This window comes from Suricata suricatta, chromosome 2, assembly GCF_006229205.1.
Source record: "Suricata suricatta isolate VVHF042 chromosome 2, meerkat_22Aug2017_6uvM2_HiC, whole genome shotgun sequence".
In the NCBI taxonomy this organism is placed as follows: domain Eukaryota; kingdom Metazoa; phylum Chordata; class Mammalia; order Carnivora; family Herpestidae; genus Suricata; species Suricata suricatta.
In genome coordinates, this window is record NC_043701.1 from 74,159,944 (window position 1) to 74,180,865 (window position 20,922).

Below are 20,922 nucleotides of genomic sequence, written 5' to 3' on the forward strand. Positions count from 1 at the left end.
AGGCTCCCTGCGTTTCTTTCCATTACCTCAGTCATAGCCTTGATGACTTGAACTTCCAATTGTAAACAATTCATGACTTCTACTTTGCTACACTTTCTTCCTCTAGTAATCTATACCTCCCTTCCTTCTCAAGGAGCCACACACTCCTGTGGTTGTGCCCTAAACCTTGTTATTGTCAAAAACTCCATTTCCTCTAACATCGAAATTATATGCATCTCACTCTGATCTCTACCTTCTCTTTATAACTCCCTTCCTTTAGTAGTCTACCTTAGCTATTTCTTTGATCATATTGTGACTTAAATACAGTTATGCTACAGTTCTTCACAGATCCATTCCTGCCTCTCCACTGTAATCAGTCCTTTGCATACACTTCCAAATCTTTGCCCCCTGCCACTCTACTCACCCCTCATCATTGTTTAATTTTAATCTTCTGTTTTGCCTCTACATATTAAAAATATTTAGCCTAGCAGTGTGAACTTGGCCTAAGAAAACCTCATTAATTTTATGAGTTAACCCTCAAATGGACTCACAGCATGACTTTGCCATATTTAAAAAAATATTTTTTAATGTTTGTTTATTTTTGAGAGAGAGAGAAGGACAGAGCGTGAGCAGGGGAGGCGCAGAGAAAGAGGGAGACACAGAATCAGAAGCAGGCTCCAGGCTGTCAGCACAGAACCTGACACGGGCCTCAAACTCACGAACTGAGAGATTACAACCTGAGCCAAAGTCAGATGCTTGACCAACTGAGCCACCAAGGTGCCCCGACCTTGCCATATTTTTTTTGTCAGGTTATTCTCTCTCTTCCAGAAAGAATCTCTCATGCTTTTCTTTATTCTCGGCTAATGAACTCTTATTCTCAACAAACATAAAGCAGTCTTTCCATCACAAAATTTACCCACCTTTCTGTTAGGCAGAATAACTGCTCCTCAGCCCCCCCAAAGATGTTTGCTTCCTAATCCTTGGAGCCTCTCAGGTGTTTTAGGTTACATGTTAAAGGGGAATTAAAGTCACAAATGAAGGTAAGGTTGTTAATCACATGACCTAGACGTAGGAAATTTTTTCTGGACTATTCATGTGGGCACAAGTAATCATAAGAATTCTTAGAAGTGAAGGAAGAGGCAGAAGAGAACCCAACTAACTGATGGCGGGATAAGGAAGTCATTATCCTCCCTTGATGGCTTTGAAAATGGAAGAGGAGGGTCCTCAGGACAAGAGTGTGGGCAGCCTCTTAGAGGCTGGAAAGGTGAAGGAAACTGATTCTCCCCTAGGGCCTCCAGAAGGAACACAGACCTGCTGACGCCTTCATTTTAGCCCAGTAAGACACGTTTCAGACTTCTGCTCCCCAGACCTGTAAGATAACCCATTTGTGTTGTTAGTGGTAATTTAAATATTTGTTCATCCTGCAACCCTGTTGCAATACATTATTTTACATTCATGCACTCTGCCTTCCTTTGTTTAATGGATGAACTGCTTTGACTCACAAAGACAGCCCTCTGTATGGTGCACTGGGCTCCACCTACTCTTGTGTAATCAAGGACCTTGCTTCTGAATTACCTTCTCTCTCTATGCTGCATTATCAGTTTTCCCTCTTGACTGGATTGTTGTAATCTGTAGTATCTGTCATCTGAAAAGAAAAAAAAATTGACCTCTTGTCTCCTTCAAGTGTTAAACCTCATTCAAAGCCACCACCATCTTTCACTTAGATCATTGTCACCTGGACGCTTGAGTTACCTCCCAACTGATCATGCTGTGTGTTCTCTTCACTGTTATGATCTCTTCTCCATAGAGCAGCCTGAGTGAACTTTTTCAGATACTAATGAGATGACATTACTGTCCTCCTTAATATCCTCCATTGGCTTCCTTTTCATTATATTTAAAATTGGAAGTGCTTTCTGAGGCCAATATCACCTGGCCGTGATTCTGTCTACCATTCTACCCTTTTCTCTGTCTGCTGCACCTGTACGGACTTTTTTTTTTTTTTTTAAAGCAAACCATCTCATTTTGTCCTAATGCCTTTGTACTTGCTGTTTCCTCTGCTTAAAATTCTCTTCCTCCAGGTATTTCCATGCTTACTCTTAACTTCATTTAGGTCTCTGCTAAAATATCCTCACTTAGGCCCGTCCTGAGGTAGTAGTACCCTTCTGTCATGTCACCCTCCTAACGTTTGTTGATTAATTTGCCATCAGGTTTATTTTCTTTTTTCTTTTCCAGACCTACATTTTGGATAGGGTGTGGTCAGTAAATGGCAGCAATAAAATGTAGCATTAAATGTAAAAAGATAGGGAGGTTTTTGAAGGAGAAGAGAGAAGAAATGTTTGGGAAGTAGCCATGAAGGACAAGGAAAAGACATACCTTATGTCCTAGAACTGGGAGAATAGGCTATAAGAGAAAAAACCAGAGCTATGAGGAGATGGCCTCTCCTCATAGTTGATGGGTTTTGTCAGATAATGTGCACAAAGGATTTACCACAGTTCATTGTACATAATATCAATCAGTAAATTTCCTTCTGTTGGTAGTATACGTCTTTTATGTCTTTTTTCTTAGAGGAAAGGAACAGGGATCATAATGGAAGACCTTTGTCAAAGGCAATAGTAATTGAAAAATGAGGCTAAATCAGAATATTCTGAGATTTACAGCAAACGTACAGTTCTTGGGGAATTAAAGTGTGCCCAAAGAATCATAGAAGTTGTCAGTGGTTTGCCAGGTGTGATTAGTGTCTTAATTAAAACTAGATTTGATAAAAAGCATTCTTGCCAAACAGTGCCCTTTCTCATCTGAGAACTATTGTGTTTAGAAATAATAGCTAGATATTACTGAAATTAAATTATCTGATAAGCAGTCAATATCAAAATAAAGCCAAAGAGAAACTAATTCACATAGTTCTACAGGATTCTTTGCTACACTTTTCCCCTTGTCATTTCTATCCATGAATAAACTAGAAAGCTTTGAGAAGTTTGGGATTTATGTAAGTCTCAAGGTGTACAAATACTTGAAACTCTGGATTTTTGGCTTTCACGTGGACAGACTTCTAGAGTATATATTTATTATCATAATTGAAAGTCCATCACCTTATTGTTGATATGATTGTGATGAATATATGAATATATTACCAAGTATTGGAGCAAGGATTATTTTCTTCTTTTGGATGTAAATAAGCAGTTTTACTCTTGTTTAACTTTGAGAGATTGAGTTTGTATTTTGTTTCTTTTTTCAGAGAGTGAAGGGCATTCCCCAGCTCACCTTACAGTGCTTTGTCGAGGCCGAGTTTTTGTCTTTGATGTAATGCATGAAGGATGTTTGATGACCCCACCAGAGATTCACAGGTTTCCAAACTACTTTCTTCAGTCTTGTGGTGTTAAGCTTTTGCTTGAGTTAAAAAAAATAAATTTCAGGAGCTCCTGGGTGGCTCAGTTGGTTAAGCGTCCGACTTCGGCTCAGGTCATGATCTCGCAGTTCATGGGTTCGAGCCCCTGCTGACAGCTCAGCGCCTGGAGCCTGCTTCAGATTCTGTGTCTCCCTCTCTCTCTGCCCCTCTCCCACTCACATTGTTTCTCAAAAATAAATAAACAGAAAAATTTTATTTTTAAAAATTTTGTTCATAATTCCCTTTGTATAAGGGGGCAGTAAGCTAAAAAGAAATAAATCTATACATGCTGATTTTTAAAAAATTGTTTTTAGTTTTAATTAATTTTTAACTTTACTAGATGTATATGAATATATTCTACTTGGAGAAAAGGAAAACATTCAAATACTACCAATTCCAGGGGCCCCTGGGTGGCTAAGTCGGTTGGGCGTCCAGCTTCGGCTCAGGTCAGATCTCACGTTGTGGGTTTGAGCCCCGCGTCGGGCTCTGTGCTGACAGCTAGCTCAGAGCCTGGAGCCTGCTTCCGATTCTGTGTCTTCCTCTCTCTTCCCCTCCCCGCTCATGCTCTGTCTCTCTCTGTCTCAAAAATAAATAAAACATTAAAAAATTTTTTTAAAAACAAATACTATCCATTCCATTTCTTGCCCCAGAATTTATCACTATTACTAGTTGGGTGTATTCTGTATCTGTTCTAATGAAATTATGTGCATGTAAAGATTTATAAAAAAGTATGTGTGTATTTTATACCTAGTATATTTAAATACATATAGATAGTATGTATGTATAGTATTTTGTGTTTATATTTTCAAAGTATATTATGGAAAAATTCAAAATTTAGAGGGAACTATATAAGGAAGCTCTTCCATGTTCTCATCCCCCAGATTTAACAGTTATCTTCCAGCTTCAACAATTACAATTCATAGTCTTGTTTCAACCACATCTCCTTTTCCCCTCCCTCTCCTATGGATTATTGTAAAGAAAATCTCAGACATAATATATTTTCGCTATAAATATTTTAGTATGTACTTCTAAAATGTAAGGACTCTTAAAATTATACACACATAGTAGCATTATCATACCTCATGACATGTACAGTCATTTGTTCAAATTTTGCTAGATCATCTTATAAATGTTGAGTTGTACATATCTATATAGGTCTTTAAAAATTTTTTTATTGAATATTACAAACATGTACAAAAGCATACACAGAAGTATACAGCTAAATACTCATGTAACCACCACCAGGTCAAGACAATAGAACATTTCCAGTATTTTAGAAATTCTCTTCATGCCACTTGTCAATTATCATGCTTTCCCTTCTTCCCAAGGGTGGTTCTTTAGGTTGCTTACGGTTTTTATTAGTACAAAAGATGCTACTGTGAGAATCCTTGTACAGTTTCTGTCTGATTACACCTGGGGAAGGACTTGTTGAGTCACAGGGTATGTGAATATTGAAATTCAGTACATTATGCACTTTTCCAAAATAGTTATACTAATTAGTATTTTCACACATATATGTCTGTTGTGGGAGGAGTTCTTTATACATTTTGGATGTGAGCCTTTTGTTGTTTTTATGTTTGGAAATCCACAAAATAGAAGATATTTTTAACTGCCTTGTTTTCTATTATTTTTTGATCAAAAGGAGTTTTGTTTTTTTTTTTCTCTCTTAGGGTAAGTTCAACTACCATTCGTCACCATACAACACTATTAGAATATCACTGACTATCCCTATGCTCTACCCTTTAAGCCCATGACTTACTCATTCCATAACTGGAAGCCTGTGTCTCCCACTCTTGACCCATTTTGACCCAAATCCTGACCCATTTTGATTTTCCGCTTTCCCTCCCTCCCCTGTGGCAACATTAGTTTGTTCTCTGTATTTATAGGTCTGATTCTGCTTTTCGTTCATTCATCTGTATATTTAGATTCCACATGAGTAGGATCGTACAGTATTTGTCATTCTCAGTCTGACTTAGTTCACTTAGCATGATACCATCCAGGTCCATCCATGTTATGGCAGATAGTACAATCTCCTCCTTTTTTTTATGGATGTTTAATATTGTACTGTGTATGTGTATACATACCACATATTCCTTATCTATTTGGTTATCTTTGAACACTTACGATACTTCCATATTTTGGCTGTTGTAAAATGCTTCAGTGAACATAGGGGTGCATATGTCTTTTTTGAATTAGTGTTTTCATTTTCTTTGAGAATATCCATTAGTGGAATTATTGGATCATATGGTATTTCTATTTTTAATTTTTTGAGGACCCTCAATACTGTTTTCCACAGTTTACATTCCCACCAACAGTGCATGAGGGTTACATCCTTCCCAAAACTTGTTTTTTTTTATTTTATTTTAGCCATTCTCATTAGAAGTTCTTAATATGAATGTAGTTCAATTTATTCACCTTTTACCATATGAATTATATTTATGTGTCCTGTTGTTTTTTATTTAAAAAATTTTTTTAATGTTTATTTTTGAGAGAGAGAGAGAGACAGTGTGAACTGGGGAGGGAGAGAAGAAGAGACACAGAATCCAAAGTAGGCTTCAGGCTCTGAGCTGTCAGCACAGAGCCCAATGCAGGGCTCGAACCCATGGAGTACGAGATCATGCCCTGAGCTAACATCCAGTGCTTAACCAACTGGGTACACTTAACCCAGGTGCCCTTTTGTATCCTATTTTAAAAAACTTTTCCATAACCCAATATCAAGAGTGTGTTTTCTTTCCTTTTTTTTTTTGAACCTTTTTTCTTTCCAAGTTTCTATTTAAATTCCAGGTAACATACAGTGCAATATTAAATTCAGATGTAGAATTTAGTGATTCAGCACTTCCGTACAACACTCCATACTCATTACAGGTGCACTCCTTCATCCCCTTCACCTCTTTTACTCAGACTCCCCCCACTTCCACCTCCCCTCTGGTAACCATAAGTTTGTTCTCTGTAATTTAAGAGTCTTTTAAAAAATTTTTTTACATTTATTTATATTTGAGAGAGACAGAGCACAAGTGGGGGAGGGGCAGAGAGAGAGGGAGACACAGAATTCGAAGTAGCTCCAGGCTCTGAGCTGTCAGCACAGAGCTCAACATGGGCCTTGAACTTACATACTGTGAGATCATGACCTGAGCTGAAGTCGGACGCTCAACTGACTGAGGCACTCAGGCGCCCCAAGAGTCTTTTCCTGGTTTGCCTCTCTCTCTTTTTCTCATTTGTCTTTTAAATACTTTTTGTTCATTTGTATTTTTAGATTCCACATGTGAGTGAAATCATATGGTATTTGTCCTTTTCTGACTTGACTCTGCATAGCATAATACTCTATAGCTTCATACATGGCAAGATTTTTTTTTCTTTCTTTTTGATGTCTGAGTAATAGTCTATTCTTCTGTTAGTTGATTTGGGCTCTTTCCATAATTTGGCTATTGATGACAAATAACACATTTTCGTAAATTGTGTTGTAGAATTTCTTTGCAATGTAACATTTACATTGACAGCTGAGAATCGATTTTTGTACATGGTATGAAGAGTTCTTTGTAACTTGCATAGAATTCCATCAAATGGACATTCTCTTGTTTGATCATTTCTCCATTAGTATGCATTGAGGTAGTTTCCGTTTGTTACTATAAGAGTGAACATTTTTAAGCGTGTCTCTGTGGGGAGAAAATATCTGTAGTTTGATAATTAGATGTGAAATTTCTAGATCATAAGATAGATACATTTAAAATTTTCAGCTAAGTCAGATTGTTAGCTAAGTGACATTGTATGACATTATATTTCTTGCCAGGATTTTATGAGGATACCTCTCCACATCATTACTTACATGCTTACATGGTATAATTAAAACATGGTGAACTGACAGGTGAAAAATGTTTTCACCTGTCATTGGCACATCCCTCATTACACTTGAGGGTATTTTTCTCTATGTTTGTAGTCCATTTATATTTTTTCTTCTGTAAGTTGCTTTCGTTTGTTTTCTATTACTATTTAAAAAAAATTTTTTTAATGTTTATTTTTTGAGAGAGAGAGACAGCATGAGCAGGCAAGGGTTCAAGAGAGAGGGAGACACAGAGCCTGGAGCCTCTGAGCTGTCAGCACAGAGCCCGATGGGGGGCTCAAACCCACGAATCACAAGATCATGACCTGAGCCGAGTCGGATGCTTAACCTACTGAGCCACCCAAGCACCCTTCTTTTAACTATTTTTAAAAATTCATATTGGGGCGCCTGGGTGGCTCAGTCAGTTGAGCCTCCGACTTCGGCTCAGGTCAGATCTCACGTTCGTGGGTTCGAGCCCCGCGTCAGGCTCTGTGCTGACAGCTAGCTCAGAGCCTGGAGCGTGCTTCCGGTTCTGTGTCTCCTTCTCTCTCTGTCCCTCCCCTTCTCATGCTCTGTCTCTCTCTGTATCAAAAATAAATGAAACATTAAAAAAATAATAATAATAAAAAAAAAATTCATATTGATTTGTAGCAGTTATTTATATGTTTGGACATTAATCCTTTATTCCATGTGTTATAAGCATTTTTTTCCAGTTAAAGTTTTAAGTTTAATGTAGGCAAATTTACCCATTTTTCCTTTAAGGTATTTTGTTTTTATGTCTTGGATAACATTTACGTGTGATCCAGTTATATTTTTTAATTTGATCCAAATTTAACATATAACTGTTATATATCAGGCTTATTAATTGGATTACTCAAAGCCACTCTTCTGGAAATTATATACATATGATTCATGAGCTAAATTTAGCCTGTGACTTGTTTTGTTTGGATAACAGCAAATTTGATTTGCTATTAAAAATTAGGAAAAATAATATGATGGATTTTTGGTTTCTCTTTTTAAAAAATCTTTTTCCTTAGGTTTTTAACTTTCTGTTAACTCAGTCTCAATGGTGGCTTTCTTGCCTCCATACATTCTCTATCAGTGACTCTCAAATCTTTAAAATTTAAATTTCATGGTTAACTCATCTTTGGTTAAAATTCTTTAAAGGTTCTTTATGGTCTAGAATAAAGTCCCAGTGCCTCAGCCATGGTCTTGATTGGACCTTTGCCTGTCTTTTCAGCCTAGTGTCCTGCTCTTCCTCCCTGTGCATCTTATTCCTATCCCATTTCTGGGTTAGCTGTTCTTATAACACATTAGTTTTCTGTAATCTTGGCATGACTCATGCTTTCTATTTGGAATGCTCTTACCTGCCTTGTTCACCTTTTGAATAGTCATACTGCCTCAAGCTTTGTCTCTTTTCACATGTCACTGCAAGGTCAACTCTTTCCTCATTTCCCAGTCTCTTGGGAATTTCCTCAACCACCAAGGAGATAGCCTCCGTTAATCTCTTACTGGCTTTGTATTTAGCTCTATTATATTGATTATAGTGTTGTATCAAAATCATTTATAAATAAATAAAACTATAGTATGTCCGTTTGATGGAATTCTATGCAATGGTTTTTTAAAAAGGTAGAAGGGCGCCTGGGTGGCTCAGTTGGTTAAGTGTCCAACTCTTGGTTTCAGCTCAGGTCATGACCTCACAGTTTGTGAGATCGATCTCTGCTTCGAGCTTTGCGCTGACAGTGTGGGGCCTACTTAAGATTTTATCTCTTTCTCTCTCTCTGCCCCTCCCCAACTTGTATGCATGCATGCTCTCTCAAAATAAATAAAACTTTTTTAAAAAGGTAGATGTATCTGTTCCAATATGTTTTGCAAGCAGACGGAATGCTAAGAGATTAGTTACCAGGTATTTTTTTTAACTTAGTTATTAATACAGAGCAAAAGTGTGTGTGTGTGTGTGTGTGTGTGTGTGTGAGAGAGAGAGAGAGAGAGATTGATTGATTGATTGATTTCAGTCATCAGGCCAGTCTGTTGCATTAGGACATTTTATCTAGAAAGGTAAGATACATGTTAGAAGTGTAAGATGGGTCAGATTCTGAATTAGTGAGTTGGAGCCTTGAAAGAAATATATTTAAATCTACTGCAGTAATCTAGGAAGGAAGGAAGAGGTTGGGGCTTTAAAAGATGGGACAAATGCAGAACAAGTTTTGGAGATAAAATTAATAAGAGTTGGTGATGGGGCTTAGAAAAGAAAGTATTAAATAGGAGTGAATTTTTTAAACATGGTTGAGTAGGCAGGTAGTATAACAGAAGGCAATAGAGGAGGAGGAACCATTTCATTTTTTTCTTGTTTTTAATAACTATAGAGATACAGTCTACACACCATACCTTTCACCCATTTAAAGTGCACAATTCTTGGGGTGCCTGGGTGGCTGACTTGGTTGAGTGTCTGACTCTTGATCTCTGCTCAGGTCTTAATCTCTGGGTCATGGGTTCAGGTGCTGGTTGTGAAAGCTACTTAAATAAATTAGCACGAAATTCAGCATCTTTTAGCATATTCACAGAACGTGTAATCATCTCTACAGTCAATTTTAGAACATTTTTGTTACCCCCCATTATGACCCTGGACCCATAAGGAATAAAGCCCATTGCTCCCCAGCTTTCACTTGATGCATTAGTAGACACTACCTATGTCTCCCAAACCCTCTAATCCCATTAGCATGGCGTAACCACCACTTCACTTTCCGTGTCTGTAGACTGGCTTATTCTGGACATTTCATATAAATGGAATCTTAAAATATATGGCATTTTGTGTCTGGCTTCTTTTACTTAGCATGATGTTTTCAAGGCTCATCTATATTGTAGCACACTTTATTACTTTTTGCTGGTCGAATAACATTCCATTCTGTGGATATACCACATTTAATGTAAACATTCATCTATTAATGGACATTTGGGTTATTTCTTCTTTTTGGCTGCTATGAATAATGCTTTCCTGAACATCAGATTTTTGTGTGAATATGTGTTTTCATTTAGTTTGGATACATAACTGGTTGCTGTGCCGCAACTCTATTTATTAGAGGAAATGCCAAACTGTTTTTCGGAATGACTGCGCCATTTAATATTCACTTTAGCAGTATATGAGGGCTCTAATTTCTTAACATCCTCACCAGCATTTGTTATTATCTGCCTTTTTGGTTATAGTCATTCTGTAACCAAAAAGGTGTGAAGTAGGGTCTCATTGTGGTTTAGATTTGCATTTTTATTATGACAGGGATCTTGAGTGGGTTTTTTTTTTAAATGACTAAGACTTTATTTTTTTTTAAGTTTTTATTGTAATTCCAGTTTAGTTACCATACCTAACTGTATTAGTTTCAGGTATACGTTTAGTGATTCAACAATTCCATACATCACCCGATGCTCATTATGACAAGTGCTTTCCTTAATCCCTATTATCTATTTAACCCAGTCCTCCCCTGAAGCCTCCTCTCTGGGAACCATAATGGAGGAGTCAGTTTCTTGGTTTGTCTCTCTCTTTTCTCCCCCCCTTTGCTCACTTGTTTTGTGTTCTTAAATTCCTCATATGAGTGAAATCATATGGTATTTGTCTTTCTATGATTTATTTCACTTAGAGCCATATGTGTTATTGCACATGGCAAGATTTCAATCTTTTGTGTGGCTGAATAGTATTCCACTGTATATATACCACATCTTTATCCATTCATCAACCGGTGGACAGTTGGGCTGATTCCATGTCTTGGCTATTGTAAGTAATGTAAATACACAAAGGGATGTATGTATCTGTTTGAATAATATTTTTGTATTCTTTGGGTAAATACTCAGTAGTGTGATTGCTAGATAGTACTATTTTTAACTTGAGGAACTTCCATACTGTTTTCCATGGTGACCGCACCAGTTTGCTTTTCCCACCACTGGTACTGAGTGTTCTTTTTCTTCCATGCTGTTGAGCATCTTTTCATGTGCTTTATTGACCATTTGCTTATCTTTGTTGGAGAAAAGTCTATTAAAATCCTTTGCCAGTTTGTAATTGAATTGTCTTTTGATTATTGAATTGTAGAACTCCCTTATATATTCTAAAAATGTCTCTTACTGGATACATCATTTGCAAATATTTTTCTCCCTTTCTGGAGTTGTCTTTTCATTTTCTTCATGGACTCCTTTGAAGCACAAATGTTTTAATTTTTGTAAAATCCAATTTTCTATTTCTCTGCTTGCTTGTGCTTTTTGTGTCCTGAGAAATAGTTCCCTAATCCAAAGTCATAAATATTTAGGGGCACCTGGCTGGCTCAGTTGGTAGAGCACCACTCTTGATCCCAGTGTCATGAGTTAAGCTCCACATTGGGCATGAAGCCTACTTAAAAAACAAAAACAAAAAAAACAAAAAACAAAAACAAAGTCACAAAGATTTATACCTGATTTCTTCTAAGGTAAGCTTTTTTTCTTTTAATTTGTGGAAAGGGGACAGGGAGATGGTTTTTACATCTAGTTTGGAATGCTTGCAGAAAATGAAGTCGAGATAGCAGCAAGCATTAGGAAATTTAGTGCCAGAAATTTAAAGAGAAAGTGGGGTTGAGGATTTGGTTGCCTTTTACATAAAGGCTATAGTTAAAGCTCTTAAACCAGCTGATGAAATTACCAAAGGAGAAACTTGTAGAAGATGTTGGGAGAGATCAGTGACAGAAATTTGGGGAAACATTTGGCAGTGGGAAGAGAACAGATGATCAGTGAAAAAGACTGAGCAGACAGCAAGGTAAGGAGACTGTGGTGGAATAGGGCTACAAAGGCTAAGATAGAAGATAATTTTAAGATTTACTCCTGGGTGTTACTCTGTGATGAGGAAAACAGGACTGAGATAAACCTACTAGATTTGTTTTATGGGACACTATTGGTGACTTTCAGAAATTCAGTTTCAAGATAATCATTGGAGGACAAAATCAGATTATAGTAAATGAAAGTGAAAATAATGAAGGCAGAAACCAGATTGTGAGGAAATATCAAGTATAGAATATTTTGAAAGGTGTAGGAGTCTGAAATGTGAATATTGATAATACAAATTTTTGGGCCTTTAAATATCAAACAGTGCATGTGTAGCTTAAAAAAAACAGATGCCTTGATGGCCAGATTAAAGAGGGGTTATCCTAGTTACCAAATCTGTGCCATTTTTAAAAATTGGACAGAGAATTTTTTAAACTTTATTGAGGTGTGGCTGACATATAAAAAGTTATACATGTTTATTGTGTATATCTTGAAGAATATGGAGATAAGTACATACCCCTGAAACCATCACCACAATCTACCATAAACTTATCCATTACCTCTAAAAATTTCCTGCCTCCTTTCTTTATTACTAATTTTTTGTGATAAGAACACTTAACATATGATCTCTCCTCTTAACTTTTTTAAGCATACAATATAGTACTGTTAATTTCAAGCCCTATGCTATACCTTAGATCTCTAGGATATTCATCTTATATAGATGGAACTTTGTCCTTTGACTAATACCTCCCCATTTCCTCCTTACCCACGGCTGAGAAACTACCATGCTACTCTATTTTAGCTTGCTCCTGTAAGTGATATTATGTAGTATTTGTCCTGTGTCTGGTTTATTTCACTTGGTGTAATGTCCTCCACGTTTATCCATGTTGTTGAAAATGGCAGGATTTCTTTTCCTTCTTTTTTAAGGGTGCATGCTATTCCATTGTATATATAGGTTACATTTTGTTTATCCATTCATTTGTCAATGGATACTTAAGTGGCTTCCACCTCTTGGCTATTGTAAATAATGCTGCAGTGAACATGGGAGTGCAGATGTCTCTTCAAAGTCCGGACTTCAGTTCCTTTGGATATACACTCAGAACTGAGATTGCTGGGTCATAAAGTAGTTCTATTTTTAATTTCTCGAGGAAACTCCTTACTGTTTTCCATAGTGGCTGCAGTACTTGACATCCCTACCAACAGTGCACAAGAGTTCTTTTCTTCATGTCCCCACCAACACTTATTTCTTACCTTTCTCATAACCATCCAGATAGCTGTGAAATGACGTATCATTGTGGTTTAGATTAGCATTTCCCTGATGAGTAGTCATGTTGAGTACCTTGTCATGCACTTGCTGGCCATTTGTATTTCTTCTTTGAAGAAATGTCTGTTTAGTTCCTTAGCCCTTTTGTTAATCATGGTTATTTGTTTTTTTGGTATTGAGTTGTAGGGGTTCCTTATATATTTTGCAGATTAGCCTCTTATCAGATAAATGGCTTGCAAATATTTTCTCATATTCTGTAGGTTGCCTTTTAATTTTGATGTTAACCATGCAGAAGCTTTCAGTTTGATGTAATTTTTTACTTTTGTTGTCTATGCTAAACCTTTGATATTTGACTGATGAAAGTGTATTTCTTTATTGAAGAACCTTGTTATTTACCTGTCCTATGTTTAGAAAACTAAAAAAAAAAGGCACAAAAACTAATCAGTTGGGAGTATAGAGTACTTTGGAGTGAAAGAATTTTTCTTTAATAGTTTTTAAAATGATTGTAAGTAACATGTGAAAACATTTAAAATTGACAGCACAGTACTTCTATTTTTGAGTTTACACAAAAATATTAATTTGTTATAGAGTAATACTGTTAAATATATATGCACATAGTTTTTAGTTAGGTAAGATGTATATAATATTTGCTATATTATTTACCAGAATATTTTTCAAGTTCTTTGTTGTAAGGGATATTTACTTGGACCCCAGAAGTACATGTACATTTTCAAAGTATAAATAATACCAGCAAAACAACAAATTTAGTTACATAAGTTATTATCAAATATACTTTTGTGTTAATAGGCCACAGACTCACACTTAAAAAAACAAAAAAAGAAGATGAGGTGTGGGAAATAAATCCATTGCTGTTGAGATCATAATCCCTTCCTTTGGATAATACATCAAAAATGTTTAAGTACTGATAAACATTATGACCTATTAGTATTAAAGGCTAAAAGTAGCTAATGATCCTGCTTATGCTTTTTACATATTTTTTCTTTAATCTTCCCTAAGGCAATTGACATATATTCACAAGAAGTGCCATAGTGAACCTGATGGACCTGGCATAGCAGCATTAACGAGTGAGGAGCGAACCCAATGGGCTAAGGTGATAATTTACAGTTATCTTTTAATTGAGGTATAATTGACATAACATTATATTAGTGTCAAGTGTACAGCATAATGATTAGATACTTGTATATATTGTAAAATGATCACAATAAATCTAGTTAACATCATCTCACATAATTAAAAATTTTTTTCTTGTGATGAAGACTTCTAAGATGTATTCTCTTAGCAATCTTCAAATATGTAATAGGGTATTATTAATTGCACAAGTATCCCCCACTTTTGAAAGTTTGTGCTATGTCCCTACACTTTCACAAAGGACCTACATTAGTACTTGCTTTTGCACATTGAAAGAAACCCAAAGAGGATTTTTGCTTTTATCATAAAAGGCAAAAAGCAGAAATAGTGTCAGCAAGTTTATCACAGCATGTTCCCTGAGCAGCAAGAGTGGCGGCCCCCAGCTCCTTCCCCTGGAGCTACCTTCAGTGCCTCACCATCAAGCTTGGAGCGTCTGTGTCTGTGCACATCTGTGCTGTGTCTGACTTTATTTGTGCGTCCCCCAGCAAGATGTGTCCTGTGTTATCAGTAAAACAAAAGTGAGGTTTTGGGAGTTGGGGGGAGACTGGGAATGTTCAAACATTTTTCCATATAAATTAATGGTAATTGCCTCTTTGCTTTACACTGTTTTGGCTCATGAAAGATTTCATTGGAATATTCTACTTTCAGACAGCATTTTACACTTTTCGTAATAAACCTTCTCCCTAACATTCTATTTTTAGATTTTCTGGATATATTTAGTTTGTAACATTTAATCATTATCTCTTTGTCTCTTAGGCACGAGAATATTTGATTAGTCTTGATCCAGAAAACTTGACTAGGTTAGAAAAAATTCAGAGCAGTTTACTGGTGTATTCCATAGAGGATAGCAGTCCACATGTAACACCAGAAGATTATTCTCAGGTACTTGACTATCTTGTTATTTCTTCTCACAGATTATTCTTGAAGACTCTCAAGCATGTTGAAGATGAGAAGATTTTTTGTTACATGCAATGTCTTAAAATTTTTACTTTAGTTGTCGTATATGCATACACTAGATTTAATTTATACATAAATAATCCTTTGTCAATTCCTGCCTCATTGTTTAGGTAATTTAGATAAATCTTGTACATTGTTTAAAGAAGTAGGACTATAGTTTGCATTAACGGAAAATTTACATAAGACACTGGGTTGAGTGAGCTTATCATGCCAAAGGTGATATGAGAACCTTCCCATGACCCATACCAGTGTGCCTTGACATCTTATTTGGTGAGGTCTGTCCTAGGAGTTCTATCAGTCTTTTAAGTCATTGATTTTATCATTTGGTTTTATTGACACACTGGCTTTAGTCATGAGCAGAGAGTAAATGTAGCTTTACTTTGTTTCCTCCCCAACCCGTTCTCCCGGGATAATGTTATCATTTCCTCGTAAACAATAAAAAGCAATAGTCAAATTTATGTAAGTCTACTAGTCTTTTGAAAACACTTAAATTATTTCATAATGCATTTATCACAATTAAATAATGGAATAATAAGGATTGAAAAATCTTGTAGGCAAAAATAACTTTATATAACTTTAGCTGGACTTTTTTTTAGTAGGAGAGTCATCAAACAATTTTTTTTGAAAATTTTTAATGTTTATTTTTGAGAGACAGAGACAGACCATGAGCAGAGGAGGAGCAGAGAGAGAGGGAGGCACAGAATCGGAAATAGGCTCCAGGCTTTCACCTGTCAGCACACAGCTGGACACTGGGCTTGAACTTGCAAATTGAGAAATCAGGAACTGAGCCAAAGTTGCACATTCAACCTACTGAGCCACCCAGGCACCCCAAACTACTACTTTAAAAAAAGTTTTTTTTAATATTTATTTTTGAGAGAGAGTGGGAGTGGGAGAAGGACATAGAGAGAGGGAGACACAGAATCCAAAACAGGCTCAAGGCTCAGCTGTCAGCACAGAGCCTGATGTGGGACTTGAACTCAGCACAGAGCCTGATGCAGGTCTCAAACTCAGGAACCGTGAGACCATGACCTGAGCTGAACTTGTATGCTTAACTGAGCCACACAGGCACCCTGGGAGGGTCACAAAACTTCTTGAGGAAGAATATATTTTAATGTAGCATTTGAGCTTTCATTGCAGTCTGGTTAGACATGTATTTAGATTTTAGCCCACTATGCACATACATCCACATAATAGAAGATTAACAAAATAGAAATTACTTTTACTATCTGTGATAGACTCTGATATTTATTTTTATTTTGTTCTTTTTATAATGAATGTTTACTGTGATGTCCTAAATTGTTTTCATGGCTCGCTAATGTGCCAAAACCTACTGTTTGAGAAACCAGCTTAGTAGAATGTGAATTCGTGAAATATTTTTCTTGTAACTAGACTCTAATGACTAAACTTATCACAGCTTCTTAGACTATTCAAGTTGCGAAAGCTTTGTCTTTTCCCTTTGAAGTTCTCTAAGCACCCATGAGTATTTTACCAGCTTTCTGTTTTCTGGTAGGATTTCTTGAGATTTTGAGAAATATCTAAAGACAGGACTGGAATTGGTATGATCTCTTTTGAGTTATAATTATGATTTTATTAAATTTGGTTTACCTGAAGAGGAAAAGTGGGATTGTGTGCGTGTGTGTGTATGTATGTATACACATTTAAGATATAAATTCTTATATACCTGTTAATATTAAAATTCTCTTAATTTTAAAACATTGAATTTGTTTTAGGCAACTTCAATGACTCTTATTGGAGATCCAACAGTCCGCTGGGGAGACAAATCTTATAACCTGGTTTCCTTTTCCAATGGAGTATTTGGCTGTAGTTGTGATGTAAGTAAACTACTAAAGTTATTTTTCCTTTCAATTGTTGAGGTTAATTTAGTGGCAATAAACTATTAGTTAGGCTGTGCTTTGGTCAAATAAACACTTGTATAGTTCTATGACATTATACTAAAAGGTTTAGTTAGGAATTCCAGTGAAGACAGAGTAGAGGACAAATTGTTTTTATTTGTATTAAGGCTGGCACTTTGATGTGTATCTGCAAAATGGAATTTGTGTGTATTTTATGTAGTTATGGCTTTTAAAGTATTTTAAAGCTCCTTATGTCCACTGTTACCTGTTGGTTGAGAATTAAAACCTATTTTAAAAGATAAAGCATTGGGCACCTGAGTGGCTCAGTCAGTTAAACATCTGACTTCAGCTCAGGCCATGATCTTGCAGTTTGTGAGTTTGAGGCCTACATTGGGCTCCATGCTGGCAGCTCATTGCTTGGAGCCTGCTTTGGATTCTGTGTCTTCCTCTCTATTTCTACTCTCCTCACTCTCTGTCTCTTTCAAAAATAAAAATAATAAAAACATTGAAAACAAACTTTAAAAGTACAGCATTATGTGTATATTCTGTGCACAGAGAGATAAATGCAGATATATTTCTAGATATGCCCAGGAATTTTTAAGCTATATTCCTAAAATGGCACATGATCTTTGGAATATTTATTTACACTATAGATATTACAGTGTCCATGCTTCTCCCATTTTTTACCTTCATAAAAAAAAACTTGTTTCTCTTTTGTTCTCCTATGATCATATTTATTAGCTCCACCTTGCCATGTTCTGATGGCCATTCAAGAAGTCTATGAACTAAGAAAATTAAAAACTCAATCACAGAGTTGCAGTATACACTTGTGATCTCATTGTAAGAACTTTCATAAACTGTGTAATTTGCTTTAAAGTAGTATGAGGTAGATTGGTTTTGGTGGCCTTCCTCCAGAAGCATTTAGTGACTGTACAATACCGAAAAGACCTATTATGTTGATCTGGGTCCAATAGTTGTGTTAATCAGTACCTAGTTCTGGGTGATAGAAACCTAAATTATACTGGTATTAACTTAAGAAGGTATTTATTGGCATAGGGGTACAGCTGAATTTGTTTAAGGCCAACATCCTGTGTCCAAATGCTTTTATTAGAAATTTCCCCCTCCGTTTTTGACACTACTTCCTGTGTTTGACTTCATCTTCAGGTAGACTATCCCATGTGGTCATTGTACCCACAGTGTCTTGTCTTCACATTCACAGCTCCCTTCATAGATTTGTGTTCTCCATGCAAATGGCCAGCACATCAAATGCCTTCCCCCACCCCTCCTCAGCTGCCTCAGTGGTTTCAGCAAAAGTCCTGGGAATAATGCTCACTGGTTGTGACTGGCCTTTTCCTGTCATGTGCTCATTCTGAGTAATCAGGTGCTCTAATTTGTGTAACCTGGGTCACCTGTTAAACCTTGGAACCAAGCGGGTAGAATCCTTCTCATTCAAACCACCACAGAATGTGTGGGAGTTGCCTACAGAAAAACAAATCTTAGAAAAAGATGGAAGTGGTTGATGAGCATGTAATAAAACTAGATGTCTATTATAGTACCTCATCAGAGTACAAGTTTGCTATGAGTCATTTTAAAGATTTCTTGTCTGTCCTCTTCCTTGGAGTTCATTGTTGACAAAATACTTGTTAATTGCCTCCATTTTCTTGAGTCCTTTCTTTTATTCTTCTTGACTTACTCAGTCTGGTTTATATCCTCACTTCCCCAGAAACTGTCCTCTGTAAAGTAGCTAACCACTTCCAAGTATCTTCTCTATTTTCTTTGACTTGTTTGCTGCAGTTGATTACCCTCTTCACACATATTCTGACATTGTCGCCATCTTAATAGGCTTTTCCTTTGTACTGATTCTGACTGTAATGTTAGTCTCACTGTTCCTTCTTATGTGTGTTCTCTTCCCTGGCTTAATAGTTTCATTGACCCATTAATATATGGGTAGCTTGCAGTTATGTTTTTCTCCAAATTTTTATTTAAATTCCAGTTAACATACAGTGTACTATTAGTTTCAGATGTACAGGGTGGTGATTCAGTATTTACCTACAAAACCTGGTGCTCCTTTCAAGGGACCTTCTTAATACCCATCACATATTTCTCCCATCTCCTCACCCACTTCCCTTCTTGTAACCAGCAGATTGTTCACCATAGTTAAGAGTCTAATTATTGGTTTGCTTCTCTTTTTTTCCCTATGATCTTTTTTTGTGTGTATGTGTTTCTTCAATTCCACATGTGAGTGAAATCATATGGTCTTTGTCTTTTTTCTATTTGGCATAGCATAATACTTTCTAGCTCCATCCATGTTGTTCCAAATGACAAGGTTTCATTCTTTCTTTACGACAGAGTAATATTCTATTGTATATGTATACCACATCTTCTTTGTCCATTCATCTGCCAGTGCAGCAGTTATTCTTTACTAGTTTTTACCTATTCTCATTTTGAGAATTTTATCATATATTGTTCAAACTGGATGTTATATTGTTACATAAGAGTAAATTATTCTCATCAGGAACTCACTTTACTTTCTCACTTTCACCCCTCAAATCCCTCCAAAAAAACACCTTGCACTATTTTGATTTTTATTAATAGCACTAAACTCTTGCTATTGGCTCAAGTTCAGGTTGAAAATAACTTTAATGATTTTTTTATCTTTAAATGAAGAATATTGGTCCCATAATAAATACACATCTCAGCACAAATGAGATGTTTTCTTGTAGTAAGCATATGGACATGTTTTATGTGTATGAATTAATATCCACTTATTTATAAAATTGATCTGATTATCTTACCATGATAATCTGCTTTTAAAATTCCATGTAGATTGCCTTTGTAATCTGAGATGATTACAGAAAAAGCAATTAATTTAACCTAGTAAAACATCATTATTAAAGTGTATGCAGTTGACCTTGCACAACATAGGTTTCAACTGTGTGGGTTTGGTTAAATATATGGATTTTTAAAAGTATGTATCTTATTTATTTTTTTAAAGTATATATTTTATATTGTGATTGAAAAACAAGGTAGAAGTTGGAAAAGGACTAAAAGTGAAGGAAAGATGGAGGAGAGATGCTGGGAAGGCTCGAACAGCAGGGCTACTAGATGCTCATGGCAGTCCTCACCTCACTACCTGTGCAGTTTGGTTCACTGAGGTCTGGAACTGAAAGGAGCAGAGAAACTGGCTCTGAAGAGGGATTCTCAGTGAAGTGACAAGGCCCGTCATCGTCCACAATTGACCAAGAACCACAGACTGATAATCTGCACTCCCTCCAACCCTCTCTTCCCGCCAAGGGTCCATGAGACCATCTGGGGCAGGCTAGCACTAGGCTGGAACCCGGGCCGCAGAGCTCAGGGCATGAAGGAGCGCTGTCTGAGGTGCTGAAAGTTCCCTGAGGTGGAGCACTAATACTGCTGGGAGCCTCTTGACAGCACTGCACACAGGCAGAAACTGAGTTAGAACCATGCAGAGGGGTCAGGGGGAGCAAGCAACCTATAGAGAAGGGTAATAGGGAAGATAACCTTCCCTAGTTCTCTGCCTTCCCCTGGAATCTGCTTGGAAGGAGGTTCCTGCATTCCTTGGTAGCTTTGCTAGCTTTGGGTGGGAATGAGATGTGTGGTGCCTTGTTCTACTTACTCTACAGTAAATGTATTTCCTTGTCCTTAGGATTTTCTTAACCTTTTTATTTTCTCTTAAATTTATTGTAAGAATATAGATATAATACTTTTAACACAGAACATG

The 20,922-nt window shown here is 36.5% G+C and overlaps 1 protein-coding gene across 1 annotated transcript in view; it reads left to right on the forward strand.

Moving 5' to 3' along the window:
• CROT (carnitine O-octanoyltransferase) overlaps positions 1-20,922 on the forward strand; it is a 49,611-nt gene that overhangs the window by 14,437 nt on the left and 14,252 nt on the right. Inside the window, exons 7-10 of the mRNA XM_029928286.1 lie at positions 3,215-3,323; positions 14,239-14,332; positions 15,127-15,252; positions 17,058-17,159. Coding sequence (XP_029784146.1) covers positions 3,215-3,323; positions 14,239-14,332; positions 15,127-15,252; positions 17,058-17,159 — 431 coding nt within the window. The remainder of the gene's footprint in view (positions 1-3,214; positions 3,324-14,238; positions 14,333-15,126; positions 15,253-17,057; positions 17,160-20,922) is intronic.